General features: G+C 33.2%; 1 protein-coding gene across 1 annotated transcript in view; it reads right to left on the bottom strand.

Moving 5' to 3' along the window:
• The window catches only part of BckdhB (Branched chain keto acid dehydrogenase E1 subunit beta), an 86,262-nt gene that overhangs the window by 18,258 nt on the left and 54,971 nt on the right, over nucleotides 1-13,033 (bottom strand). Inside the window, exon 6 of the mRNA XM_085811230.1 lies at nucleotides 8,979-9,150. Within this exon, the coding sequence (XP_085667356.1) occupies nucleotides 8,979-9,150 (172 nt within the window). The remainder of the gene's footprint in view (nucleotides 1-8,978; nucleotides 9,151-13,033) is intronic.

Raw genomic sequence — 13,033 nt, 5'->3', positions numbered from 1 at the left:
ATAAAGCTTTTATATCGTTGAGTTTTTAAACAAATGTTTTTCAAATTAACACAAATATGAAATAAATAAAAAATTAAATTACAAATTACACTAAATTAAAGTAAAGCAACAAAAATCAGCGCTCTATTTGCAAACTGTCACAAGACTAGTTTCGATAGTTTTACAGAACCATCATCCTCAGTTGCCAAAGTGCAAATGAACGAGATAAGATAAAAATGGTTGGACAAAAGTTAAGCTCACATGACACATTAATGGTGGTGTCTTCCATTGGTGAATTAGATTTTCACATTTTAAAAAAATCTTTCTGTTTTAGTTAATGACCTTAATTCCAATCCATCTTTGCCTTCAGCCTTTAAGGAAATTATATTTTAGTTCTTGTTTCATCAATAGATGGTGTCAGCAGCTTAACTTTTGTCCAGCCATTCTTATCTTATCTTATTCAATCACTATATCTTATCTCATTCATTTGAGCTTTGGCAGCTGAGGATGATGGTTCGGTAAAACCGTCAAAACTAGTCCTGTGAAAATTTGCAAACATAACGCTGATTTTTGCTGTTTGACTTCTAACTTAATATTTGTTCAGAGTGTTATTTTATCTTAATTACAAATTACATATTTGGGATTCGTAGTACATGTGTTCAGACGAAACAGAGTCTGTTCAAAACCCGGTGGCTCTCGGCGCAAATGATTTTCAACAAAGTCGTCAAATTCAAAATATGAATAGGTGCTTAAATATTTTGTCACTATGCAGTGCAATTTAGCACCAGTCATGCATAAGCATGATGTAAAAACACACTTATGACATCTATGCTTTCGCTTAACCCTGACAGTGATTCTCAATAAGCCATCTTGTTTTACGAATAAGGATATAAATTAAGTTTTATTACTCTGTTTGTCCCCCCTCCATTTTGAAAAGAAGATTAAAATTTAAAAACTGACTTCGAACAGCAAACAATGCTTTATTTTCAAAATGATGAGATCCTACCTGAAAAAAAAAAAAAAAAAAAAAAGTGTATTAATGGATACTATAGAGCAGAGTTTCTTAAACTATGGGTCGCGCCCATGGGGGTTTTTGATATATCTTTGACTTACTATAATAATTTTATAATTACCAAATATTTTAACACAATGTATCTAAAAATAGATAAAGCTAAGACAAAACAGGCAAACTAAAAATGAAAACATTTTGAACGCATTCTTTTTATAAAGAAACGTTCATTTTACTTGCTTTGCAAATGACACTATCATTTTGTTTGATACTTATTTAAACTTTTCACATTGTTCTCTGTCTTAGGAATTAAAATTAATGACCTAAAACTGCAATAGTATATTACAGTACAAGTGAAAAAATTTACAGTTTCACTCACGCGTGTATCAGATTTGAGCAATGCTTATGAGGTCCCATAAAATTTTCGTAAATATTATGAAGTCCTGGGTTCCCAAAAAAAATCTCAGCGATAAAAAGGGTCATGACTGAAAAAGGTTTAAGAAGCCCTGTTGTAGAGTCAACTGAATATGACGGACAAAATAACAGAAGACTGGAACATCTACCTACAGAAAGTTTGCACTTATAACATCCTATCTTTTCACAAAGGTCATATTGTTAAACATGAAATAAAAAAAAAATCTAGCACTTACATATTAATTAACATAACTATTTATGTGTAATTTGACGATTTTTTAGAGAATAAAAGTTACTTATCGAGTGCAAAATGGGGGGGGGGATTTTCGCACCTTTTTTACTTTCCTTGTATGAAGTAAAGGAAGTATTGTAATCACGAAAAATTACAGGTACCATAGTTCAATGAAAATATGTGTGACATCTTTACATAACGACAGCATAAAGGACTCTTTTTCCCAAAATGAATTATAAATCTGATTTAAAATGGATTTAGAAGAGATTTTTCATGGCATCTGTTCATACGCATAACTCATAAACAAGCAGCCTCAGAAGATTGAAATTTTGTATATAGGACTGCTATAACATGTAGTTGCACACCTCCCTTTTTGGTTGCAATAGGCCACAACAAAAGTATATACAGTCAAAAGTCGTTAATTCGGACACCCATAATCCGGACCTCAAAGCTAAAAACTTTCTGCGCATGCGCCGCATTGACACACGCGCATAGGCGTTTACGCGTGCGCGTAAGACCTTTACGACTGCGTATATGCAGAATACGTTTTCGCGTGCGCGTTTAATGTATAACGGACGGTATAAGCTAAAATTATCTATTTCAGTTAATGTTGATGATTGCGTTGTTCCTTAATCTTCGAACTGGATCCAGCTTATTACTTTTTTCAGACTGTAAGAGCAATTTTATAAAAGTAAACTTGAACTTTCGATTATGTCAAATAGAATTTCCGATGCTGGAGCTCCCAAAGGATCTACAAAACGAAAGTATGTTTCGATGTCCATCAAACAAAAAGTGGAATTGCTGCAAAAAATGGATAAAGACATGAAGAAGGTGACAGAGAGGTTAGTGAAAACGAAAAAATTTCGATTAATTTCGAGTGACAAGTTAGTTGGTATTCTCGGCACAGCAATTATGGGACTTGAACAGCGGAACTTTGTAACTGAACAAGAAATTATGTCTGTTTATAGAATTAAAGAGAAAGTATTATCACATAAAACGCAGCAACTTAAACAACTTACATTGAAAGAAATGTTTAATAAAGTAAACAAATAACTATTAAGCTTTTTTTTTTTTTTGTAAATTTTGATACCCTTTAGATCATAATTGTTCTTTATTTCATAAATTACGGTTTCATATTTTTAATTTTAGAATTTCTGCATGCCATCTTATGAGATTTAAACTGATGATCTATAATCCGGAAAAATCGATAATTCGGAATCGCCGAAGTCCAGATGAGTCCGGATTAACGACTTTTGACTGTATATATATATATATATACCCACTCTGTTACTCGGCTCAATGAGCTCAGCTTTTTTATTCTTATATGTTGGTTAATTGCATATTTTTTGCTTTAAAAATGATTGAATTATGTTGTTCTTACCTTCCTGTTAAGATTTTTATGCCTTTAGCTAATCTGTATGCAACATTAACAGAATTATCAATTTAAAAGTTAATTTAGAAGTCAAACAACAAAAATCATAATTATATTTTCAAATTTTCACAGGACTAGTTTCGATGGTTTTACTGAACCATCATTCTCAGCTGCAAAAGTGCCAAAAAAATATGACAAATGTAGCTAAAATGAAACAATAAGTTGCACATAAATGAAAAAAATGACAATCACTCTCTTCTCTGTAGCTATGGAAATACCAGACACATGTGAATCAAAATCTATGGCTTCTAATTGGTAAAGTAGTAGCCCTTTCATTTCCTACCCCGACCTCCAAGACAGGAGGGCACACACACAATGTAAACCCGTGGAGAAATTTTCCCAAACTGATAATTCCCAGGCAACAGCATACAAAAGTTCTCTTGAAAGGGGACAAAGCCCTTGCAGAAAAAGTGCCCATGCAGTAACTAGCATGTGTTAATTATTTCATCACTGATGCAATGAATTTGGTTATTTCACCTCCCTTGGTCTTGTAGTTTAAAACATTGTTATATGGAACTTTGAAAGCAATAATTATTGAGTTTTAAATTAAATGAGCAATACAATGCAAAGCTCAAAACAGAAAACTTGCCTCCGGCATACTAAGAAGAAGAAATAAATTTCTTTAATTTCAATGGCAAACTACAGAATATTTTTCCCCTTGCACCTATGATGCGAAAGCATGCTAAATCATAGAATTCATCCAATCCTTCACACTGCAGTTGAAAAGGAAGAAAAGAGAAGTATTTACTTTGCACATTGCAAATATTTTGTTAGCTGAATGATGATGCTCTTCAGCATGCATAAATGTCAAGAGACTTGTCTTACATTGTCTGTAGAACATGGTGGAGGGTGGTTGTTACTTGAGGACAAATATCTGGAAACGACCGCTGGGGGTAGGAGACCCGGTGTTCGATCTGAAGGTGTGGCTGCTGGAGGAGTGACACGCTACCTTATAGCCTCTACTCCCGCAGCTCAGCATCGGCCTCCTCGTAGCCACTGCTGGTAACCATGTCGGCTTCAGCTGGGATGGGTTAATGATGCTAGGCAAACATCCCTGGGGATCGACTGGGTGGAATTTCTGGAACCGACCATTTATGGGAGGAGACCTGGGGTACTGCCTAGACAGCTGGCTAGACACTCGATTCCTTGGCTAAATAATCAATCTTCACAGAACTAGAGCCATCGATTCTTCGGTGGTTAGTTCCAGTTCAGCAGGGACCATATGGTGCTGTCACGTTTGTTCAATGGCTGTGGGGATGTCACATGGTTTGAGATCGAAGACTCCCTTTGGTTGGTGTAGAGGGATGGTGATGTCAAACTCTTGTAACTTGTGCAATAGCACTGTGAGAAAGAGTGGTGATCCTACTCGCACGAATAAAAGCATTGTTGACTTTTCAGATGTTGATATTTGAGTAACCGGCCCCGTAGATTGATTTGTTCCGTTGTTTGTCAGCCTCCATCAACTTTTAGCATTGGGATTTATCCCTCTGCATTGACCATGGGGGGGGCGAGCAACACCCCCTTGGATAGCCTCTGGCGAATAAGTCAATTTGTAAACTTTGCATAGGAGACAAAAGTCTTTGGGGTAAGAGCTCTTTTACTGATGTTCCGTCTATAGAGCATATAGATTTAGTTTGTCCTTATTTGTAATATTCTGACATATTAATGCAAATCATGAAGCTAGTCCATGATTTGCATGTAATTTCATACATATATTTTTGCATCAGAATATATTGTCTTGAATTATGTATTGAATAGTTTCCTAATTAACTTTAATTATCTAATATTTCATACTGAATTTTGTTTATCTCCAAGGAAGTTTTATAAATAGTCATAGTCATGGACTAACATATTTGATACCTGAGTTTTAATTCCTTACTATTTTGTAACTATTATTGAATTTATTTTGACTGCAACAGTAAATTTCTCTTGATTATAAGAATTTTAATCTTATGTGATCACAATTGCGGAATTTTAAGTAGTTAATCACTTATTTAAAATTTGAATGACTGATTGAACAGAATTAAACGAAAAGACTTTATTGGACTTATTTATCAGCAGAAAATAGTTTCAGATATATTTAAGTAACACAGAATTGTCATATACTGTTTTTAAGTATTGAATCAATAAAGAGTTCAATGAAAAGACCTTATTGGATTTCTATTCAGTGGAAAATAGTTTCAGAGATATATAAGTAACATATATCTGGTCATAAACTGTTTTCTTATGGATTATTACAGGAAGTACAAAACTTTTGACTAAAGCACGTCTACAGAATTTTTGGACAAATAAACTCTTACTTTTAAACAATTTTTTGAACAATATCACTCTAAATATTGAAAACAGCAGTATATTCAATAGCATTGATCACAGTCTGATTGATTAAGTACATATAAATTGGTATTTAAGTTACTGAAATATTTTTTGCAATATTATCATAATTCTTTTGCAATGTAATAATAATGACGATTACATTATTTCAATTAATGAATACATATGCTGCACTTTTGTACAAAGAAGTCTTTGATCAATAATATACATCTATTCAGCTTAAAACTTGGTATTGAACAAAATAAAAACCACTGATCTCTCGGGTTCACCTTAGTGATGGCAGTAGTTAGATGGTATTTTTTCCCCCACTGTGTAGGCATTATTCTGCTTGGTCTTACCTTAGGTCAAGAGCCTGCTTAGTGGCATATAAATATAAATAATCCTTTTACGATGAGGGATGGATAGAGAGATACAGGAAGAGATAGCACAAACTAGACTGCACCATTGTCAACTTCAATGAAAGTAGATTCTTGCTATTATGCAATAGAGACTACTTTAAGTTAGCAGATGTCAAATGAGGTTTCTTTATACAGTCAAAAGTCGTTAATCTGGACTCGTCGGGACTTCGGCGATTCCGAATTATAGATCATCAGTTTAAATCTCGTAAGATGGCATGCAGAAATTCTAAAATTAAAAATATAAAACCGTAATTTATGAAATAAAGAACAATTATAATCTAAAGGGTATCAAAATTTACAAAAAAGAAAAAAAAAAAAAGGCTTAATATTTATTTGTTTACTTTATTAAATATTTCTTTCAATGTAAGTTGTTTAAGTTGTTTCGTTTTATGTGATAATACTTTCTCTTTAATTCTATAAACAGACATAATTTCTTGTTCAGTTACAAAGTTCCGCTGTTCAAGTTCCGTAATTGCTGTGCCGAGAATACCGACTAACTTGACAATCGAAATTTTTTCGTTTTCACTAACCTCTCTGTCACCTTCTCTATGTCTTTATCCATTTTTTGCAGCAATTCCACTTTTTGTTTGACGGACATCGAAACATACTTTCATTTTGTAGATCCTTTGGGAGCTCCAGCATCAGAAATTCTATTTGACATAATTGAAAGTTCAAGTTTACTTTTATAAAATTGCTCTTACAATTGGATGCTCGAATTGGATGCGGCTTATTATTTTTTACAGTCTGCAAAAAATAATAAGCCGCATCCAATTCGAAGATTAAGGAACAACGCCATCATCAATATTAACTGAAATAGATAATTAGATCATTTTAGCTTATACCTTCCGTTATACATTAAAAGCGCACACGAAAACGTATTTTGCGCTTGTGCACACGCATATGCGCAGTCGTAAAGGTCTTACGTGCACGCGTAAACACCTTTGCGCATGTGCAGAAAGTTTTTAGCTTTGAGCTCCGGATTATAGATCATTCCCGATTATGGGTGTCCGAATTAACGACTTTTGACTGTATTTTCCTTTCACAGCTTCAGATTAAACAGCGAAAAGACTATCAAAGCTGTTATTAAAAACCCTGAAGTTATCAAACAAGAACTAATTAGAAAGGAAATCCTTGTTTTAAAAGTACATCAACTCACTTCTGTAAGAGATGGAAACATAGTTAAATCACCACTTTTCCAAGAAGAGTGCAAACGTTCCTTAGAAGGTAAAATAATCTACAAAATAGAAAAACTTTGTGATTTAGATGTATTCATCGTGACATACAAATCTAAATCGGGGCCCATGCAGTGGCATAAATATCAGAGATATAGGCACATACGGGAACTTTGTCACTATACAGCGTGATGCATGAAGTGTACAAAACAACAAGAAACATACACCTGTACCCAGAAAAAAGAGGATCAAAAGTCTGACACTTGTGCCCTCTGTGGTGGAGATCATATTTCATTTTGTCCAGAACTACGGAATACAAAGGAACAAGGTCGTCAACCACATTATCATACCTACAGTGATTAATTAGTGCCCAAGAAACATATTTTCTTGGAAATTGTGAAGAATACACAGATTCTTCACAATTTAACCCTCTCAGTGGCATAGCCTGTTGGATTTGCTTATGATGACTTGTACTTAAACAGCTCCTATTAGATAAATGCATATAATTACTCAGTTTGTAGAGACATTAGGTTATTTTGAAGCAGGAAAGATGAAAAATGAGCAGTGCCCTTGCCGAAACTCGAGCCGCAGAAATCTCGAATATGCGTCGAATGTGCTGGCCATTACTCTATGAAGGCATGCTAAGAAGGCGGGAGATATACCTTTATACTTTCCCTTTTAAAGGGTGACTGGGGATTAGGGGACCCAATCGCCAAATCCTGGTTGTGGAGAATCATCATCCACCACCTTTTTTTTTTTTTTTTTTTTTTTTAAAGGTTGGGTGCCACTGCGGTATTTTTGAAGCTGGAGAACATGAAGAATGAGCAATGCCCTTGCCGGGACTTGAACCACGGACCCCTCGAATATGCACTGAGTAGGAAATTGCAATACCGGTATACTGGTTTTTTGAGCCATTTGTACAATTTTGTAACACCGATATTTGTAAGTTTAAATACTGTTTTTTCAGTATTTACATGAAATTTTTAAAATTGTCTTTACTATATGTTCAAGGGCCACCAACACAACAAAATAGTATATGCTTTTGTTTTTATATCTCTCTAATGGGTGAAATTAATTAGAATACAAAGTTGCATTGTACAGTTTAGAGAAGTGATACAATATGTGAATTATCCTAGGAGGCGAGACAAAACTGTCCTGTCCTATTACAGCTCAGAGCAATACTGCACACACGCAGGATTCGTAAACTGATATTCGTAACTGTGAAAACAAGGTTGTAGTTGCAAAGAAAATCTGAAGAAATCTTAAAAAGATATATGAAGGGTTTCAAATTTTAAATTACGTGCAAAGGAGCGTTTATTTTTTTAACGTTTTGCGTGTTACCTTTATTTATTAAATATCACGTTTTTCGCACTTAAGCCATAAATATCAGTTCAAGACCAATGCCACAAAATAATTTTAAAATGAGCATATCTTAAGAATTTCTGATATACAGTTCCATGAGCTGGAGATAAAAAATTTTTTTTCTTCCCCGTAAAGTGCTCGCTTTTAAATCCTTGGGTTTGTGATTCAAAAACTCGTTAAAGCTTTACAAAATATGAAATCGATAATAAAACAAATTCCAGATTTCAAATTTGGGCTTTCAGATGCCCACATTCGTAGTAGGATTACATCATTCAAAACTGGATGGCTTTAGGTACCTTTGTTTTATTACAATGCGAGAAACGTACATACATTTATGCAGATTCTTCATTATTTAATTCGTTATTCAAATATAATACAGAGCGATAGTATTTGGTGGCAATGATTTGAAAAGTGATACAGGCTTTTAAAGTTTTCAATGCACAGTCGCAAAACGAAAACACTAGTCCTTCAGGGACAAAGCCCCTTTAGACTAATAAAAACAGTCATGCCACTCAGAGGGTTAATGGTAGAGATTATCGAGATACAATACAGAACTTAGCACGTTAGAAAATAATGAACAAAAACAAAAATTACTAATACAAAGCACCTTGCAAAAACTATTGATTTAAAAAATAAATAAATAACATACCTTCAATGAGGATTTCAGCCTGAGATAAAGGCAACGTATAATCTTTCAATGGCACTTGCTCTACGGCTGTTCGATACAGGACTTTTGGCTCAAAAAATATACAAGGGTTCTTATCCCGTATGCAGCTCAACAACAGACCCTTTGCCTTCAAAGGACCTCGTGGAATAACAACCTAAAAATGTTTTAAACATATCACATTTTTATGTTTGCAGTATTATTTCTTCATTTGCTTTTACAAAGTAAAAGGAAAAACAGTAATGAAAAAAAAAATTTGAAGCAATTTTACCGAGATCACAAATATCATTTGAATATGTTATTAATAAAAATCAGTTGCTGTATTGTAGTAATGGCTGACCATGGCTGCCCCAGCAGAATTATATAAATATTGGGCTGACGTTAAAATACATAACATATACAAATTGAAGGGTGAAAAGTTTGTATATATAGTTAACTAAAAATAAAATATAACTTTAGGAAAAGGTTTCTGATGTTAAGAAATTAAGTGCTCAGTAGTTTTATGTAGATTATCGTGAAAATATTGATCATGCTTCTTTGAAGGAATGGGCAGAGTAGACAAAGAAGTTTCCTCGTGTTTCAACGTTTTGAATGTAAGCGCATTTCAGTCGATTATAAACTAACTTGGATTTCTTAATTGGACATAGGAATTTTAGAAATGATTTCTTTTGTTTTAATTCTGCGATCGGTGGACTCTGTGCTTGCTTACATTGTAAAAGATGTAGAGTATATCTTATTGGACTGCAAGTTGTAGGGAGTGCCGAAGCTACATTTAAAGTGAGTTTGAGGCATCTTTCTGTTTGCTGACCTCCCATTTTCTGATCTTCTGGGGAGTTCGGATGCTTTTGTTGTCTCCTACAACTTTATTCATTGTTTAACCCCTTAATTGCTCCGAGCGTATATATATATATATGCCCTTCCAAAATGCTATGATTTGCTTTGCGCTGCTAACAGTAAAATTATTTGCAAAACTTTGGAATGCAACATCACAATGACCTTGACAGAGTATGCAAAGGAGGATACTATTTCAGAGAAGGGGGGAGATCTAAAGAGGGGGATTTTTCTGAAACAGTCAAAGTAATGACTGCCCAGTTATTGGTCATGTTTCTGTTTGAGTAAAACGTATTTTTTTTATTGTGCATCTTCCGTTTTCATTTACTGTTTGTAGTAGGTGCTTCTTTTACAAATACATATGACAGTGAAATAGATGACTACTGTCCGTCATCTTCAGGATCGGACACCTCAGAATATGTTATTAAGTCAGATGAAGAGGATTGTGACTATTCTCTGAAAGATGCTGGACATTGGGTACGATTTGATATGAAAAACTTGCCCATGCCGCCTCCACACTTTCCATTTAGGTATACTGATTTTACAAAGGTATAACACTGAAATCTGATATTATACTTTACTGGTATAAAAATAACTTGATCAAAAACTTCATTTTTGGGGATCTTTTTTATTATACAAACATCTTTTTCATTATACTTTTACGACATTAAATTTTGTATTTTCATTTTTTCTTTTATTCTTTATTTTGTGAAAGTAAACAGGTTTTAGACAGCAAAACTTGCACCTATTTTTTTCCCTAATACATCGCATAACCATGCACACCTGTGTAAAAAACGGTGGTACAGGGACGTGAATCTTGTAAGTTTTCTGCGGCAGTTAAGGGGTTAAACTTTTAGTATTATTATTTTTATATGTTACTGCATTATTATCCTTTTATGTGTCACTGTATTATTATTATATTTTATCTATGCATGATTATGTTATGCGTTAACATATTGTATTATTGTTATACCATACTTCCTTTGTATTAGTATGATTTTAATATTAATGTTACTGTATTATTATTACTTTGATTTACTTTCTTTTTACTAGTAGTATTATCATTGTTTTATTATTTACAATATATTCTAGTATTCTTATTATAGCAGTATTTGTGCCATTCAACTATGTACAGTCAAAAGTCGTTAATTCGGACACCCATAATCCGGACCTCAAAGCTACAAACTTTCTACGCATGCGTCGCATTGATGCATGCACGTAAGACTTTTACGGCTGCACATATGCATGTGCATAATACGTTTACTCATGTGCGTTTAATGTATAACGGATGGTATAAGCTAAAATTATCTATTTCAGTTAATGTTGCAGATTGCGTTGTTCCTTAATCTTCGAATTGGATCCGGCTTATTATTTTTTGCAGACTGTTAGAGCAATTTTATAAAAGTAAGCTTGAACTTTCGATTATGTCAAATAGAATTTCCGATGCTGGAGCTCCCAAAGGATCTACAAAGCGAAAGTATGTTTTGATGTCCATCAAACAAAAAGTGAATCAAGGCATATCACTTGTTTCTCTAACCATTCCGAAATCTGTTTATCAATTTCACGCTGCTCTGGGGCGGGGGTGGGGGAAACGCCGCGGCGCGCAATGAATTGGAAGTTGATCTGTCAGCACTAACCTTATCTTCAAGGCAGACGTTTTTATTTTATTTGGCTTATAATTCCTTACTAAATGTAGTATTTCCTCTTGAGGTACTCTGTCTTTGATATGATTTAAATCAAATTCCTCATCATTATAATTCCCTTCTGATAGTGAAGAAAGTGACACAGAGGTTACTGAAAACGAAAATATTTCGATTGACAAATTCTTGACATAACAATTATAGGACTTGAACAGCGGAACTTTGTAACTTAAGAAATTATGTCTGTTTATAGAATTAAAGAGAAAGTATTATCACATAAAACGAAGCAATTTAAACAACTTACATTGAAGGAAATGTTTAATAAAGTAAACAAATAAATATGAAGCTTTTTTTTTTTGTTAATTTTGATACCCTTTAGATTGTTCTTTATTAGATTTTAATATTTGATACCCTTTAAATTCTTCTTTATTTCATAAATTATGGTTTCATATTTTTAATTTTATAATTTCTGCATGCCATCTTACCAGATTTAAACTGATGATCTATAATCCGGAAAAATCGATAATCCAGAGTCGAAGTCCCGACGAGTCCGGATTAACAACTTTTGACCGTATTACTGTTTTATCACATCTTCTTTGCACTACTGAGTTCTTAACTTACTTCTGCAAGCCTCGTGGCATACTTTGTGGAACATTAGAAGTTTTGGTTTTGCATATTTTTCTTAAATGAAATATATGCATATATATAATTTTTTTCAGTGTGGAGATTTTATTCACAGAACCTTACAAAATGTGAGTTCTAAAAACACCTAGCAAGCTTCAATATTAGTATGTAGTCAACTCATGATAATACTTGTATTAATTAAAAATGAAAAATATTTGTAGATTAATGAATTTTTTGCATTATTATCATTCTAAAGCAATAAAACTTTATGAGAATATTGATAACATATATTTAGATTTTTAAAAATTTATAAATTACTCATGTAAAAATTCTTTCGGAATATCAAATGTAATGACATTATAAATTAAGACACTGGTAAATCACAAAAGAATATCACTGAATGGCACTTAAGGCAATATTTAATTTTTTTCCTAAATGTAAGTTTAAGAATATGAAGGAATGTATAAAAAGCAAGATTTCACAATTTTCACAAAATTTCAAAATTCTTTATATTTAAAAATTCTAAACCATAAATATTTGTGCCAGTTAAAGACCTTTTATAACTGGAGGACTAGATATTTATGACCACCAGTAGTCAAACTAATTATGTTCACAAGCAGTAGAACGATCCTGGAAACATCTCACATGCAAGTGGTTTGAAAAATTCCATTTATGTAATAACAATTCTACTCTTAAAAAAAAACTCAGAGGTTTCAGATTTTAAATTACATCCAAAGGGCCTTTTTTTAACATTTTGTGTGTTACCTTTATTTATTAAATATCATGTTCTACGTACTCAAACTATAAAATTCATTTCAAGAGCAATATCGCAAAATAATTTTAAATCGAGCATATCTTTAGAATTTTCGATACGCAGTCTTACGCGCTGGAGATAAAAATGCTTTTTCTGTACAACATTGCCATGGCTTGCTTTGAATTCCTTAA

This window comes from Stegodyphus dumicola, chromosome 2 (genome assembly GCF_044657685.1).
Source record: "Stegodyphus dumicola isolate Sdum_Otavi_A_Nest chromosome 2, ASM4465768v1".
Classification (NCBI taxonomy): domain Eukaryota; kingdom Metazoa; phylum Arthropoda; class Arachnida; order Araneae; family Eresidae; genus Stegodyphus; species Stegodyphus dumicola.
Note: the sequence above shows the minus strand (reverse complement) of the source record. Positions and strands in the feature narration are given on the sequence as shown.